General features: G+C 31.7%; 1 protein-coding gene across 4 annotated transcripts; it reads right to left on the bottom strand.

The window, feature by feature from the left end:
* Positions 1–11,288: 11,288 nt before the first annotated feature.
* LOC117610639 (venom acid phosphatase Acph-1) lies at positions 11,289–18,409 on the bottom strand. Of its 4 annotated transcripts, none has more exons than XM_034338257.2 (7): positions 15,153–15,371; positions 14,734–14,838; positions 14,395–14,660; positions 14,082–14,238; positions 13,562–13,891; positions 11,849–12,074; positions 11,289–11,659 (listed from the first exon to the last, which is right to left on the bottom strand). In XM_034338257.2, exons 1-6 carry the CDS (start codon positions 15,270–15,272, stop codon positions 11,877–11,879), a joined length of 1,176 nt encoding a protein of 391 aa, XP_034194148.2. In that variant the 5' UTR covers positions 15,273–15,371; the 3' UTR covers positions 11,289–11,659; positions 11,849–11,876. The 4 variants fall into 4 exon arrangements, with proteins under 4 accessions (XP_034194148.2, XP_034194151.2, XP_034194152.2 ...); XM_034338260.2 differs by lacking the exon at positions 11,289–11,659 and adding an exon at positions 18,210–18,409 and having other exon boundaries at positions 11,714–12,074; positions 15,153–15,226; XM_034338261.2 differs by lacking the exon at positions 11,289–11,659 and adding an exon at positions 16,235–16,367 and having other exon boundaries at positions 11,714–12,074; positions 15,153–15,226.
* Between the last annotated feature and the right edge of the window lie 67 nt (positions 18,410–18,476).

Below are 18,476 nucleotides of genomic sequence, written 5' to 3'. Positions count from 1 at the left end.
GCACGCACCTTCGCGTGCACGCATATTCCCTTCTCCTCCTTCTTCACCCATCCCTTCCCCACCCTTCCCCTCCCTTCCCTTCCCTTCCCCCTTCCCTTCCCTTCCCTTCCCTTCCCTTCCCTTCCCTTCCCATCCCTTCCCTTCCCTTCCCTTCCCATCCCTTCCCACCCTTCCCTCCCTCCCCTTCCCTTCCCTTCCCTTCCCTTCCCTTCCCTTCCCTTCCCTTCCCTTCCCATCCCTTCCCTTCCCTTCCCTTCCCTTCCCTTCCCTTCCCTTCCCTTCCCTTCCCTTCCCTTCCCTTCCCTTCCCTTCCTTTCCTTTCCTTTCCTTTCCTTTCCTTTTTACTCATCGCCCCCGCTTATTTTAACCTTAACTTTCCCTCCTACTCCAACTCGCCTTCACAGTCTTGCTTTATGCACTTTTCCACGGTTTACAATTTTACATAATATCTCGATCTTCATTTTTCATATTATTTATTATTTCTCAGACTTTATCTTTTTTTTATTCTTTTTCGTTTATTGATATAATTTTGGAAAGCTATTAGACGGCATTCTCTACCAAAAGATGAATTCATTTATAAAACGTTTGGCAAAGATACTTGTTTGCAGCTGTTATATGTATTTAGGGTTATATTATTAGTTCGATGTAAAGGTCTTGGTATGATTTTCAGTCGTAATTCAATTGGACCTTTGACAGAAAAAAGAATGTTAGGTATAATTAATTGATTAATTTCCGTTCTTACTTTCAATTTACTTTTAACATCCTGACATGTCTTCTTTATCAAATTTTAGTTGATTATCTTTTAGGAATTGCAAGATCTGATTAGAAGTAATTCTTAATGGTCGCTAAGATTTTCCTTCAAAGGATAACGTAAAAATATACGTTATTTTAACGTAAAAATATTGTATATTTACATCAATAATTTGATTTAGCAATAAGATCAAGAATTTAAAGTTATTTTATTAGTTATGATTTGTTCTTTTCATGATAACTTTAAAAACTGGGTATCTACAGAATCTAAAAAATGTAAGGTAACAGAGTTTTCCTATTCTTCAATGTCAATGAATAATAGCAAGAGATATGGAAAATTTTGTAAATTAGTGTTGACCAACTGATCTTAATTATACCTTAATTATAATAGAGACAAAACCGAACAATTAAAGGACATCGAAGAAGAATTAAATATAAATGTAACATGAGATCAATAATTAAAACCTAAACAATCATATCCATAACACATAATTCCAATGTTACAATGGATTCACCTTCTATCTTTACAAATTAATCTCAATATTGAGTCGACCAGCATCGAATCGTTTTCGATTGACAGCTCTAAAGACAGGATTCCATTCGAAATGTAAAGGATAACTCTGTGCAGCGTGTTAGCGACTTGTCACAGAAAGGATGGCCAGACAAGCAAAGGGTTCAATACCGATGACGCCTAAAACCGATGCTCGCGTGGGGTCGAAAAAGACTTTAATCCGTGCGTCAACAGAGGTATTACCGCGCATCGGTAGCCCGACTCTCTTCTCATCCCTTCATATTCCCACCTCAACTCCCTTTAACCCCGACCATTGGCTACGGTGTGGAGGCTAGCGAGCGAAGCGAGAAGTTGCCGTCCCCAGCTCACTCGCTTCATGCCGTATTCATGGTTCATTATCATAGCGAATCATGGCCCATCAGCTTTTGATTGTCCGCCAGCGTTGTTAGTCCTAACTAATGCGACTGCAGTGACCACGATACCAGGGAGGACGTCCAGAATGTTGAATTAGAGGATAAGCATCACCCTACCTACACGATTATTAGCCACGTCTTTTCTACTGACTCTAGTCTTTCTTTTAATTCACTTTTTTTCCAGATTAAAAATTTTACACTAGTTTTGGTTAATCGTATCGTTACGTTTCAGGAATGAGAACGGAAAGAGCCGGACTACGTGTTACGTTTCGTATATTTCAATTTTTGTATACTTATGTTTCTTTAGATTTTAGATGATGATGATGCGCTCGATTGTTGGTTAAAAAATACGATTTCTATGATGTATTTCTGATTATAACTCTATAATTGTATTCGCACTGTGTCTATTTACAATATTCGAGAAATTAAAGGAGCATTACCATTTAGATTACACCTAAATAAAATTATAGTAAAGTAGAATTTATTAAATTTTAATCCAAATGAAACAGTATAAAATAATTATAATTCAGATCGAATAAATTTATAATAAATTAATTTTCTCATTTTGCAAAACATTGATTGAGTAATATATGACAAGGTTCTTGTTAACAAAATACGAAGGTTCTACTAACGTAATCTATTGCTTTTTATGAAACTTATCGATAACTTTCATTTACATATCATGTTTACAACAATTAGATACTAATGAATCTAATAATGACATATACTATTTAATGTTTTGAACATTTACATAAAGGACCCAACTTTATTTCTGAACGGTCTCAAAATCTTCTTAACTGATCACTTATTTTTGAAAATAAAGTCCTTTCATGACTCAAGTATACCTCGCATTTCGTAATTCACTTATAACAAGATATAACTCAGTTTGTATGAAATAACAAGAGCCATTTACATACATCGTGAAATCTTCTGATTTTTCCCGAATACGGATCGCGTAGCTTTAGAAGTAGGATCTCATTTAATATGTAAGATCTTTCTTTAGTATCGTGTTCGATAAAAGGATGTTGCCATAAAATCAAACAGAAAATTTTCTTTCCTTTTATACATTATGCTGATGTATGTACATTATTCCGCTGATTCTGATTCCCTCCATTCTCTTTGAATACAGGTTTGCGTATTAAACGCGACCTGACATTTTAGAATGGTATTGTATTAACAACTATTAATAAATGCTGTTTACATAAAATTTTTAACAAAGAAAATGAAATAAATTAAAAAATTCTAAAATGAAATGTAATTATAAAACGTAATCAATTAAGAACGTAAAAGATTCTATATCTTCTAAATAAAAATAATCTGATAGTATTGTAATGGATTATGTTAAAGAAATTAATTTATTATTTATAAATACTGCTTAATTTGTTGATTAAATAAATTATTTACAAATTAGTTTAATAGAAGAATCTAACAAAACTGTATATAACAATTAAACAAATAAATGTGCAATTTATTAGAAACTTAAATTTAAATTTAAATTTTGTACTTCTAGTAAAGTTAGAAGACTATCCTAAACAAATATCCTAGTTAAACTAAATTTCCAATTTGATTCTGCTTATAACTTTTAAAACAATAGAAATTGTCATAAATAAATTATGTGTAAGTTAATTTCTTTTCGTCTATTGCAACATTCAAATAAAAAATATATATAGTTAATTTTATTGCCTGGCAAATATTAAACGACAATGGTTTATAAATTTATCTGATTCCTTAAATCGCGTTTTTACCATCGTATAAAACCACCTCTATCCTTCGTTAGTAAAATAATTTTAATGTAACGTTGTAAAGGAGGGAAAATGTCGATCGTACATCGCACGTGATGTACCGTGTGAAGTCGCCTGGTTAGACGATCTAACTAAGTTGGCACCTCGGACGAACGCCAAACGACCTTTTCCTCTCTGTCTCCCATCACTGCACCTTGACTCCTGCTCGACCACAGTTTCGCATTAAGTATTCACGTTGAACCCAATTTGCGTGCAAGGAGCGTTGTAGAGAACTGAGACCGCGTTACCATTTCCAATTCAACGAATAACCGAAGAAGAGCAATTCCGAATCTCTTTTTTGCAAATTATCTGTCAGTTAATTGGTATGTCTCCAACAGACAAAGTAAAACAGAAAATTAATTAACTCTTTTCTTAACTCATGTGGTGAAGATAAATTTTAAAGGATAAACATTTTCAATATTTTTTCCAATTTTTATACATATGTATATACAGCCCTTGGTCATTGAATTCGTATCACTTAATTATTATATTAACGAAGAAACGAATGATAAAACAATTTCAATCATACTATTTTTTGTTACTGCATTGGCTAAAATTCATTATTAGTAAAAGCCAATTCATATTCATTCATAAATTTAAGCAAATGCACGTAATATAAAATTTATTTTAAACGCATCATATCTTTTTAGAATATTAAACATTTATTTAGAATGAAAATAAAATTTTGTAACACCAGTGAGCTGTTTATCTATTGATATTCTTCTTTTTCATGAAATTTTATATGAAATCTATCTTTCATCAGTATACAATGGATATTTTATAACCACTAATAGAAACCGATAATAATTTCCAATGGCACAAATGATATATCCAGCTGCAATTTCCAGTCTGATTTCAGATGCAAGAGGGATCGAGAGCTAGGATTTTCCTCGTTCATCCCACTCGAATCTGTACTCGAAGAACATCCCTAATGGGAACAGGCAATGGGTTGGGATGGGTTGACAATCCTCTAATTACTTTAAAGTAGTTTTCGATCCTCCAAGCACCGGCACAGTAATCGAGGGTTGCAAGCTGAAATTTTAGAATCTTTTAAACGTACTCCAGATCGTTCATTCCAAACTCTGAAGCACACATATTCGCTACTCCAATAGTAAAATTTTTCTTGCAATCATTTTGTTTAAAAAAAGTCGTTTTGATTAACATATGCTTTGATATATTTATATTTTATAGAAATATTATACAAAATACTTTTGAGATTATTTGCAAAGAAATATAATAAATGAAGAAAGTGCCTTCGAACAAGAATGGTAAAAAATTCAATCTTTATCTGATAGTCGGAGTATTACACATATATGCTAAAAAGAATAAATGCTATTTCGGAAGCAAAAGGATATCCTACAAATTAATATTTTTATTATATGATTTAACCGGTAATTTTATAAAATAAGATTCTAATACATTTTCTTTCATTTTTTTTTCTCCCTTTTTTTCTATACAATACCTAGCATATTTTTTGTTATAAAGTAGTTAGTATCATCTCGTATTGTTCACGAAGTTATTGTTCATTTTAATCGACATGACTTTTTCATGGGATGTACAAAGATTTTCGTGAATAAATGAATCACATAAAATAATGTTTGATAAAATGAATTGAATTATTGATAAAAATAATGTTTGTAATTCGTGTTTCGAGACGTAGGTATCATATGAATTTATGTTTAACAGGAGCATAAAGGTGTGACAAGAAATGAGTTCCGAGACCTTGACTTAAATAGAGGCAAGCGTACGGGTAGTTGCTGCTACTCGTTGATTATTTATTCAAAGGGTATTACGGGCTCCACTAATTATAATTTATATCGTGGCAGTAACAACATCACATCGACCATACAGCTTCAGATGTGGCACCATATACGGGAAAGTGCCGGGAAAACTTTAGGAATACTGTACACAGTATACACGGTAACTGCAGCTTTGTTTATAAATATCTCCCGACGCTTTATGAATACATCTAACGAATAAAATGAAAGTAAAATAAGAAAATTTCTATTGCAAGCGTGCAATTTTGCGTTGTTTACAAACAGTTTACATTGTTCTTTTGAGTAAAAAGTAGAAACATTACAAAGTTTATTAATTCCCAGAGACAAAAGTTTTAAAAAATGGGACCTATTTCGTTACAGAATAGTTTTCATTAAACAAATCATTTTCTCAAAAGATATATAACAGTTTAATGATTACATTGCACGAGCCTAGTACCTACCTCAGTTTTTTACTTACAATTAATTTAAAAAAAAAGATAAAACAAAGAAGAGCAATTTACCTACAATTATAGAAGAAATCCCATTAAGACAAAACTGTATACGTATTCAAATTGAAGGAAATTCTTTGTTGACTGTTCTAAATTTTTCACCATGTGTCAATTCGCTGCTAAGGGCAGAGAATACTTTAAAGAAAATTCGAAATTTAACAAATTTGCGTTTCCCTGAAAAAAACGAAAATCAGTCTCAGCGTGGAGGTTGATTTCGATCGAGCCCCACATAGGTAGACACAGAAAATGTGACAGGCACGAGAGCCAGGAACATGCACAGCCAATCAGCGGTTTTTCCTAGACTGGCTGTCATTCAGTCAGCCTAGTGGAAGGACAGGAACGGCTTGTGGTTCGGCTTTGGCATTATTCATTATGCAGCTCACAACACGCCGTCACCTGCCACCGCAGCCCTGCATATACAGTCAGTCTGCCGTTGACCACACACGTGTATCCTAGTCTGTGTATCTGTTGTATTAGCTACGTCTAACAAGAATTTTTTCAGTTAACCTTCCGAATTCTATGCTCCCGTATGTTCAAACATTTCGCCCCGTTACAACGGCAAAAGACACGTTCTACACTGATTTCCAACTGAAACCACTTAAATAGTTTACTAGGACTTTTCGACGAGTGTACCTCCCAATTCCGTTCGTACTCCGCCGTTTTAAGAATAACCCACTGATGGTGTGCAATTATTGATTCATGATCGTCTGAATACCATTCGGTTCGAATGGTAATACGATCTTATCCAGCTATCTTCGTAAGATCAATGAACCATGTCTTCTTACAGGTGGTAAATGTTTTAAAGATCAAACGTTACGTGTATTGGTGTCAAACAGAGAAATCCGTGTATGTTTATTAATAATAATAATCCTTCGGATAGACAATTTCTCACTCATCGAATTGACTAAATCATGGTTTTCCGTGAGATGATTGACGTATGAAAGAATGGTAATCCGTGGAATAGATAGAGGTCCGGTGGGATGATGTATAATAGGTAGAAACAGGACTCGTAACTTCCTCCACTGACAGCAGCTCTCTAGCCCGATTATAGTGGCAATATGTTTATACTAGACTGATAATGAATTCATGCTGTGCATAGGGCAACCTACTTGTGAACAGGTTGCAGCAGCATTACAGATCGGATCGCGCAGATGCTCTTTTGTCGGCAGATGAGTGAGAGCCCTAGGGATGGTGGTGGATGATATCAGATCTGTCGGGGTCGAAGTAAGAATCAAGGGAATCGAAGGATATTCGGTTGTGTGTGTGTGTCGTTAGTGTGAACGAATTCGATGGAACGTAGAAGTGTATAGACGCAACGGGGAGATCCCACGGGTCCCAATGGGGAACCATCCTCGGAGCTTAATGACAATTCGGACTATTCTATACCGCTCAAACGCTCGTTTGCGCTTGTTTGTATGTATTATGATCATTTGTAGTTAAGCGGGTGTACCCATACTGGCCTAATCACACGTAACTCTCCTTCATGATTCCGTCGTGCGGAACGAAGCGTCACGAAAAACATACGTCGTCCTTTATTCATTGAATAAAGTAACACTAGGAGTATGAAAATAAAGCAGATTTATCGATCCACTTTTTTCGAACAGACATAGGAAGCGATAAGTATCGGCATGGCAAAATTATAGGTACAGTATTGTACAGGCTGGATGGATTTATTAATTAAAATTATAAGTATTAAAATACTAACTGTTTTAAGAAGATTAAATCTTCCTCTTTTTCTTACTTCTTTTTTTTTTAAAGACCAAAGTAAGACAAAAAAATTATACAAGCCATTATGTAACTTGTACTATAATTGAAAAAAATAATAATTGTACATAATGAAATTAACCCAAAATACTTATATCGGCTAAACTTCTGAAAACCTGTCAAATCAGATTTGGTTGAAATTTTGCAGATAGTTTCATTTTACATAAAAACAATATTTGCAAGAAGGATTTTTGGCAACTCGAGAAACAGGGCCCAAAAACGTTGCCAGCCGCCTTTCGGTTTAAAAAAATTTTAATCTAACCTAACTCATAAAATACAATATGGAATATGAGGGATATGGCTGTATTTCCAGAAATCTCCATACTCCGAATTGGCTAAAATTTTAGAAAGACGTTAGAAATGTTAGAAATATTTTTTTGACAAAAATGATGATTGTGAAAAAGATTATTGGCGACTCGACAAAATTTTTTATCATTTGAGAATCACTCCCTATGTTATCGATACAATTATGATCGAGGGAATATTCTGCATAGATTTGAAGGCGACTCTGAAGTCACAAAAACTGCTGTTTTTAATTATTTTTAACATGTATGGAAGATATAAATATTTTCAAAATTACAAATATATATTTACTTAACAATATTCCCAATATTACATATCGTATTTGATAAGTTAAGTTACGGTAGCTGTAAATTGTTTTAAACCAGCTGCTCGAAGGCGGCTGGCAACATTTTTGGGTCTTAACCTTCGAATTGTTTTATATTTTTATTTTTGGATCAGTTTATCCTTCGGACTCGTAGAATGCCCAAGCACGGTGATTGTTTGTTTTAAAAGGTTCGCCCGTTATACATACTACGTTGCGTTGGTAAGAGAGAAAATGTCATTATAATGGTAATAAATCTATTTCCGAATCGCCGAAAATCCTTCTTGCAAACATTATCTCTATACAAAATGAAGCTATTTGTAAAATTTCAGCTGAATTGCAGTATGGATGTTTTCGGTAGTTTAGCCCGGGATATTTTTATTAATTATACATATACAATAAAACCTCTATAAGTCATCACCCGGATAAGTCGTCAATCCGTTTAAGTCGTCAAAATTTCACGGTCCCTTGAGTGACGACTTATCGAGGTTTTACTGTATTTGTTATGTCCTCACTTATGCTTAAGGCATAATTATGCTTAAGGCTTCGTTTTCGAGTTATTAATGAAAAACACTGTCCAATGAAAGCGCGCGCAGAACACAGCTGAACCGCGACAGTGTTCGGTATGCTCTGCGTTCGAATCGTGGTCGTGATCAAATGCATTGGCACCACGTTAGTATAATAGGACTCGTTAAGCAAAAGTTGTATTGAATAATGAATAAAAAAAAGAGAAAAGAATAATAGTATCGAATTATTGGTTGCTCATGAACAACGAATAAGGTAATGAATCGTTGTTTATGTAGAATGAATAAATCGAATTGATCCAACATTGCATTCTTCTTCCTTACGTTAGATATGCCGGTAATACAATGAGTGACATTACCCTAATAAAACGATTTTTCCAAAACTTTAGGTCATAACTTTCGTCACCAAAATTCTTTTTAGCAAATAACTTTCTTATTTGTAGGCAACTTATTTTTATAGCTCCAGCGAAATCAAAGCATGAAAGTTTTCAGTGACCCAAACATGATAAAACATTTTTCGCAAAGTTTTGGGTCTTAATCTTCAAATCGCCGAAAATCCTTCTCACAATCATTGCTTTTATATGAAATGAACCTATTTGCAAAGTTTCAACCAAATGGATTTGACAGGTTTTTGGAAGTACAATCAAATCCTTCTTACAAACATTGCTTTTATGTAATATGAAAATTATGTAATGTCAAAGAGAACTTATCATAAAAAATTCTGTGATAAAATACTGACAGAATGAAAATGTCGATAAAATGAAAAAATTTCAAAGCTGGTAAGAAAGAAATTTACAAGTATATGTATATGTAAGTACATTTACGGCTGTTCTTCGGAAATCCATCATCCTCTGATTTAAATCAAATTTTGCAAAGAAGCTCCATTTTGCAAAAGGAGATATCTTTGGAAATGGATTTTGGAGACTCGAAAAAAATTTTTTTACCATTTTGGTGTCATTCCCTACCTTGCCGACAGAGCACAATGTATGTGATGGACTAACTGTTCCGAACACATAATTTGCACCTTCAAACCAGTGGAATCACATTGCAAACAGCTTTTACTTGTAAACAGTATATACATTAATAGTGTTTGATATTACCGCTTCCACCAAACACTACCCCAGAACCTACTCAGACAGTATTTCCGTACAGACAGTATGTACATACATACATTAACAATATTCCATACTCCCGCCCTCAACAAAGACTAAATGACTTATATGTATATACATGTACATACATGTGCATATTTGTTTTATTACTTTCATGAATATACATATTTGATATCATTTAATAATAATTGGGAGAAGGGGTGTGCACCGATTGTTTTTATTTAATACCGCCACAGATATTCATACATATGATCAACAAACATATTTTCTTTAATATTACTTCTACTTAAACATGCTCGTAAAGCACGCCATGACTCAATAGTTTGAGTATAAGTCCCATTTTCGGGATCTACAAAATTTGTGGAATGATTTATCGTTAAATAAACATAGCCATATTTGGATAAATTTATATTTATATGTATCCTTTCCAGGAATCAGTATGAATTTTTGTACCTATTGCAACATGTTTTAATATTAACGAAACAAGGATACGTTCATCCCGCTTATTTTCGGGACACATTTCCAAACAGTATTTACTACATCCTCCACGCTCTATCATACCTATCGAAAATTTTTAATGTAAAATAAGGAAAAAAAATCAAGTACAAACGTAATGGAATTCTATAGAATAGATGTATAACAGAAAGGACCATACCAAGTATTCACGATCCTTCACACTTTCGGCGACCAATTTTGCATTCGTCGATCTCTATTACTGTCTCCGGATCACCGAGTAAAGGTCGATTTATATTATCCGTTCAGACACGGGCCGTTTCCGATCAGTTAGGTTCCGAAAAAAACGATGTAGTATTGGTCGTCTTATATTTGAAACGGAATGCGTCTAAACCGATCCATCACGGTATATATAAACACTCGTATTCAATAACACAGAACAATATTTGTCGGAACCTAACTGATCGGAAACGGCCCGTGTCTGAACGGATAATATAAATCGACCTTAATCCATCCATTTCATGTTGTCGTCCATCAAATGTGCAAGAACTATTGCTCATATTTCCCTGCATAATATACATGAATTTGATTGCGATTGTTTCGAAAGAAATCTTGTGGTTTTCAACAATACTGCATTCATGTCTTGTTTGTTCATATGAAAATTGCCATGCAAACACATGTACGTTAACAGTACACAACTTTCAAGACTTAAATGAGAATGGTCAAACCTATTAAACAATTTTCACATAAAAAAATATTAAAACATAATATAAATGTAATTCATATTTATAATATAAATTATATACTAAAAATAATAATAATAATCATCTATTATGCAATATTGAAACATGGTGATCATAATTTCCAGATTTGTAACACTGAAAAGAATCCACGCTTCCCATTGTTTCAACGTAAATCATTTTCTTCTTACGGTCTGTGCACCATTTTTCACGTGGAATAAATTCTATTTCCTTCAGCCACGCGATTATTGATTGAGGATCACTCAATTTCTTCACAAGAGAAAACAAATTTCATTGCTGCGACATTCTAAATAAACAGCTTTATAAATTACAAGGCATGAATCAATGTAAGAAATCAGTTTACACGCCATCGTTATACCTTTATTAATTTTGCGATTATCATTTATTTATTCCTGACATAGGTATCCAGGCAACAGAGTGGACAATGGGAGAGTGCAAATAATGAGAAAACGTTAAAAAACTATTTTTACTTTCGGGTTATCAAAAATTCTTTTCATAAACAATACTTTTACAAAAAGCAACTATTTTCAAACTCGGAGCATCATTTTCAGAAGAATCGATCGTCGGAAAGGTAGGGAATGACATCAAAATGGTAAATAATTTTTTCTCGAGTCACCAAAAATCATGCTCACAGATGTTTCCTTTCGCAAAAAGGAGGTTATTCGCAAAATTTCATCTAAATCAGAGCATAACGGTTTTCCGAAGAACAGTTCATAGCTCCTATAAACCAATAATTAATTAATTTTAAAATTTTACATAAACATAGATTATTAATACATTTTATTACAGAAATATTGGCGAATTTACAATAAATATATATGTATGTATTATATATGTATTAGAAACTCCAGTTGAAATGAAGTAACCTTTGGTCTCATAAAAATGTATGACATGACTGGTTTACCTCACCTATGCATTAAAAATGTAAAGAACACATTTAATTGAAGTTTATTTTCTCTTCATACAATTTCTGTAATTCTTCTTTAGATATTAAATTCCACTTGTGATTCGCTTCTTCATCCGATGGAATAATGTCCTTCACAATACTTAAATATTTGTCGATTGGACAAATCTCCTCACAACCAGCTAGTTTGTAAGGAATTAGTTCTTCAGTAACTCCAGTCCAAAGGAGCATCTAATAAATAATAAAACAATGTAGTATAAATAATTTCATTATTAATTTCATCATAATTACATTATTCTAATTTGATAGTAAAATTAATTTGTAGGTGTAAATAAAAGTATTGCTGCCTCATGTTATCAAGTACAGGGTGATTCTCTGACTAGTGTACTCAAAGGCAATGCCACCACACTAGTATGAATGGACCCAAGCCCTTTTCTGTCATCGGTATCTCGACGAGGGTGCATACTGCAGCTGTGTCCATGAAAATGTGTATAACAAGAAAGAAAGTCCCATTTAAACGTTTCGTTCTCGTTACACAGTTTTTCACGTAAACAGCTGCAGCATGCACTCCCGTCGAGGTATCGATGATAGAAAAGGACTTGGGTCCATTCATACTAGTGTGGCAGCATTTCCTTTGAGTACACTAGCGAGAAAATCACCCTGTATAACTATGCTTTTAATGTTATCGGTCATTGGAAAAAGGTACTAGAGTAATTCTTCTAAGATTGCGACTGTGGTCTGATTCCCATATTGCGACTGCATCTGGTCTTACGCCTATGCGTGCGTTATTCCTGCGCCTATGCTTTCCTCGCTGGAGCCAGTCAAGCGTGTTAAATAGCGTTACGTGATGCCCGCCGCGGTTCTTTTGATGTGAGTTGGCACTTTAATAATTCGTAATATTGCAATATAACTTTTTAATTTCAACGATTTTTTGACTGAAAGTTTTTTTAACATACTTTTGAGATTCTTCCGATTAAAATGAAACCAAACACGATATAATTTACATTATATTTATCCTACTTTCATTCAAAAACGGGATGCTCCAAAATAGTACATAATGCCTGGGCTACTACGAACCTCTCATGCTATCATTCTCTTTTACGACCCTCTTTTACTACATACAAAGGCGAGCCACGGCGACAGAATCATTCTACTGTGATTCCAACATTTCGATTCCGACCACAGTTGTAATCTTGGAGGAATTACTGTATTCTTCAATAATTCCTCTTTTCTGACGTAGCATAATTAACGGATGACACATCACTATTCATATTTTTCTGGAAATTTTTCTTCATCAAACAAATCAGAATACTTTTTTCAATTATTTGTCTTCTATTTTAATGTTTTGAATTTCCTTTATGTTAGTTGAATTAATATTATAAATATCATATTAACCCTTGAACGGTGGAGACGGATTATGATATTAATTAATATAGTAAATATCATTAGGGTTTCTTGAATTTAGTATTTCATTTGTTAAAGTGCGCGAGGCAATTATAAGGTGGTTATAAATATTATTGATATTAATAAAACAAAACAGTACTGTTTTAATACCACCAATCGCAACGCTTAAAAAACATTTGAATATATTGTCAAAATAATATCTAAGGGAATAGTTTAAAATTTGAAAAATGGAAATAAGTATAAAATTGAACATAAATTATCACTGGTACATCGATCCATCAAGTAAAGATTAATTGATAATTGTATATAATTACCCTGATATAAATTTCACCATTTGCATTGCTCAATTTTTCAATTATAATCGCAGATCCATAAGCTGGTATCTCAGGTTCACTAAAATTCAAAGCTTTCGCAACTCCAGCGATATTTACTTCGTGTCCGCCGTATAAGTAGATCTTTCTGGGTGTATCACGTCCCTCGTTAATTTTAATATTCTCGATAAACCTTTTAATAAGCGGACCACCGTTCAATCGTTTCAATTGAGGCGTGTAAGAACGAATCTCGTATTCCAGCTTCACGATTTCCTGAAGCTTTTTCAATATTTCATCGGTGCACCAATCTGGTGACGGGAAATTCATAGCTTTCTGCAAAATTATTTTAACAATCAATAAGAGAAACGAATATATTGAAATAATGGTAGCATTATTTAAATGATAAATCAAAGTTAAGTCACTCGTACAGTCATTACCGTTATATAATTAGATTCTACTGAAATATTAAAATAATAATAATAAAATTATAAAATTAAATTCTATTGGAATATTAAAAGCGTACCTGTGCTACCAGCAGATTATATATTTCATACACTTGATTTGTTTTAGTTATATTTATACCAGTCTTTTCGCTGAGAAATTTAAAAAGATCTTTATATACTAATACTTTTTTAAGAACCTCTTCCGAGTTTCTCACTTTGTCCAGAGCATCTAAATATCTGTGAAAATAAAAAAGGATTTTAACATTAATATAATCTTTCCTGGTACTTACCTAATTTTAGCCTGGACTTTCCCCTAAGTTATTTTCTTTGCCTTTTTGTCATTTTTAATTGCACATAAACAAGAAAAACGGCGTTATCTAACGGTATACTTACACTGAAGAAGTATCTGGCTTCATTAGATCATCCACTTTCTCCGGCATATAATGTACTGGTATAGGTATCCATAACAAATTTTCATTCCACGTTTGCGCTGGTGCCGGATTATATAATCCAGCTAAGACTAATTGAAGAGACGTTTTTGTTCGATCATGATCCGTGCTGAAAGCGTACACATCGCTAGGTCGATAAATATCTCCTAAAAATTTATCGTAACGCTCTCTCAACACCTGTCCTATTCGATATTCTCTCATTTTTCCTTGCTATAAACAAATTATATTTTACTGTTAATATTTCTATATTTATATTTAACATTATCGTTTAGTTGTTGCTTACATTCGTTAATCGTGCAAGACCCCATGGTTCATATACCGATATATCGTAAGGATCATTCGGCCACAGTTCTTTTTCACGCGGTGTACGTTCTCCGTGTCTAAATAGCTGATAAGGTTTCGAATATTAATTTTCAAAATGCGCGAAAATTGATATAAAATATTTTGACCTTTAAATTGAAAAATATATTTCTAATAAAGATAGAATATATTAAGTAATGAATGTTAATTTAAATTTTTAATTAAGTCGGGAAATATAGATAAGAAATAATAACAAAAAATTGAAAAATATATATGATAATAAATAGCATTGATAAATAAATATTATATAATATTATTTAACTAATTTTAAGTTAAATATTAGAAGAAAAAACGAAAAGATACATGACTTTAATCTATAATCGAATTATAAAGCTTACTTACCACCTGCACTAATTCCACACGAAACTCATTATTGTTTTTATTCGTAACTGTTCTCGCTAATTGTAGATATAAACCTAATATAAGAATGAATATCATTAAAACAAGTTTTTGACGGATCATATTGAAAAATAGAAAAGAAACGTAAGCTAAAAACTTTTTATAGCATTTGACTGAACAATAGGAACTCTATGTTACTTTAAGAAGAAGCGGCGTAAGACTGTTACTTGTTATCTTTATCATACCAGTTTGCCGCGAGATGGTACTCCAGTTACACTTCAAGCTACTAAACTTAAATAAAGTGAATGGAGAGTAAATTATAACTGACGAAAATATTATATTTAATAGATAATAAATATGAATAATGATTAAAAAATGTTATATGTAATATATGTTTCTAAACTTTAACCAACTAGATGAAAAATAAACATTAAAAAGTAAAAATAACGAGCGAGGATGTCTTTTTTAATTTACTAATTTTAAGGAATCAAATATAAATATAAGATTTCTGTGATATTACTCAATACTTTGAAATGCAGAAACATTTTCTGTACGTTGATATAATGATAAAATTTTTATATTTAATTCATCAAATCCTAATAAATAACGCGACAAACATTAACATTTGTAAAAAGAAACAATGAAATCAACAGTTCTTATACATATTCTTAAACGATTTGATGTTAGAAAATTTTTATTTACAACGAAAAGCTAAATAATAAATACTGTTTAATAAATAATATTAAGTTTTATTATTATTTAGAAATAATAAATGTAAATTGGAGTACAATATAATAAAATAGAATTCTCGAAAGTGTCACATTTAAAAAAATTCGTGCAATACTAAGGTCACACAATATCTTTTAACTTCAATGTTATATGTATGTACATACATAATTACATATACACGATTGTATCAACTTATTGTTAGTAGCACCACCTAGAATTTCTATCACCCAAGATACAAAAAAGATTACATAATCGAACGCGTGACTAGTAGAAAGTAAAATAAAATTGTAGAATGTAGAATACACAAAAATACATTTTTGTAAGCATTTTATATGATATATTTATGCGTTACGTACTCATATCGCGTGTGAACTTTGTTCCTAAAGATAGATCCACTTAAATATCGTCAGCACACAAATACGGTTCAAGTGATTTGGCAATTATTGCTGACTTACGTAGTCGCGCGCAAAAATCTGATGTGCTACTAATATAATCTCGACTCCACCTTGCTAAATTACTGCGTAATCGACAGTTAAAAGAAACAAAGATATAAAACTTCCCGCCTAAGATTGAGTTCCTTTCACTAAAGATTTTAATCGGCAAAGGTCTTTTAATTCAATAAAAATATTAAAAAGTTCGATTTTAACAGTGTAACACATAAATAGTATAACTACAAAAACGTTCCCTTTTAATAGTACAAATTATAATTTTAAGTAAATTGATAAAGAAAAGAAAAGAAAATTTTCTGCATTAAATATAAAATTTTAAATAACAATGAAGAATTGTTTGTAGCAATTGTACTGTTACATTTATAATTAATTTAACAAAATGCTTAAGAAATGTTCAATTTAACAGGCTTTTCATCAATGTCGTAGACACAAAGATACCACTTTCCAATAGTACAGAGAATTACTTTAATTGAAGAACAGTCTGCAGCTCGCAGAATTTTCCTTATTAGTAGTAATAAATATTAATTAAGATTTACATTTAGTTGACAATTTTTAATATTTGAAACGCATATATTTTGAAAAACCATACATCTGTTTGTGTGCAGTTTTATTTTAAAAAGAAGTGATTCTAAAATAGGTAAATTTATAAGTCACTATTATTTGAAAGTAACATTCGTTTTCCTTATGCATGGGATTTCCTAGAATGGCATTCGACACGACATATTCAATTAAAGTTTAAAAGGAATAGTATGTACTTTATTTCATTTTTCACATTGAATGAGTAATATTATCATACATCATTTTTCCAACATTATTTTCTTGCTCATATTAATCTTTTGCAAAAGTATCTGTTTTTAGTATATACATATTTTACGATAGAATGAATATTACTTAAAATATTTAACAGAGAAAAACATATTGATTCTTCTTAAACAAAATACATAATCATACTGAGTTAACAGTCTAAGAAGCTCGATTAAAATATATGTATAATTTTAGTATTTTAAATCGATTTGTTTTGGCGCGCTTCAAATTGAACATTCTGAAACAGCCGCCATCTTCTGACAGTAACAAGAATACCTTCAAATGATGCGGCTCATTTTTGATACCGTAGTTAAAAGTTAAAATATGTCAATTACTTTTGTAATTCAGTAATTATATGCTGTATGATGACTTTATATAATGCACGGAGAACGTGTTCGTATAAAAGGATATACGAACAGGTATATCCTACGTGGTTACATTAAGGATTACTATTTCGAGAAAATGTATACTTGGACTGGACAGCAGTCAAGGTATTTATTTAGATGCCAACATTAAATTTACCTCTTTTTTTCTCAGATAATTTTCTCAGATATTTATATCTATTTTACATATAAACATTTATATAAATATTTCTTCATTCAGTACAATACTCTATTAGAAATTTTATTCAATGTGATTATATTTTATTGAATGTATGTTTCTTTAAAAAAATTAACAAATGCTATAATGAATATTCTATAATTATGAAATTCATTGCAATCTCTGAATTACATAAAATTAATTAAAAACTGATATTATTTGAAAAATTACTTTTTAGACTTTAAAAGACTGAATTAAATTAAATAGTATTCCTTAATATTTTAAAACAGACTCATATATTTTATTTCTCTTTATAAGAATACAAAAATTTGATTGATACATTGCCAAGAGAAAACAAAGTCCAATTTGTTGGAAATAATTCTTTCCCCACATTTCTATTAAATAATTATTTCTTATTTCTATGATATAAGTTATATAATATTTATACTAAAGCTTTTGATGATATTAAAATATACAATATATACATATACATAAATTAGTATAAATATAAATATGATATAGTGAAACGTATACTTACGTAAAATATGTAGCATAGCAAATCGTTTAGTACAGTTTACATCTGCGTTGATCTCTCTGTGATACGTATATAATGGTATAGGTTAGACTCAAACAAAACGTGATAAATTATTATTAATTTAAATATTAACGTGATATTTTGTTTATGAAACGTAGATGGATAACAAAAGATAACATTAATCTACTTTGATTTCAGTGCAAATGTTTCATTCATTTTAAAAAATAATTCTCTAACCTTCAACGTAGTGTTACATACCTATAAATTAAG

Source organism: Osmia lignaria, chromosome 14 (assembly GCF_051020975.1).
Source record: "Osmia lignaria lignaria isolate PbOS001 chromosome 14, iyOsmLign1, whole genome shotgun sequence".
Taxonomy (NCBI): Eukaryota; Metazoa; Arthropoda; class Insecta; order Hymenoptera; family Megachilidae; genus Osmia; species Osmia lignaria.
Note: the sequence above shows the minus strand (reverse complement) of the source record. Positions and strands in the feature narration are given on the sequence as shown.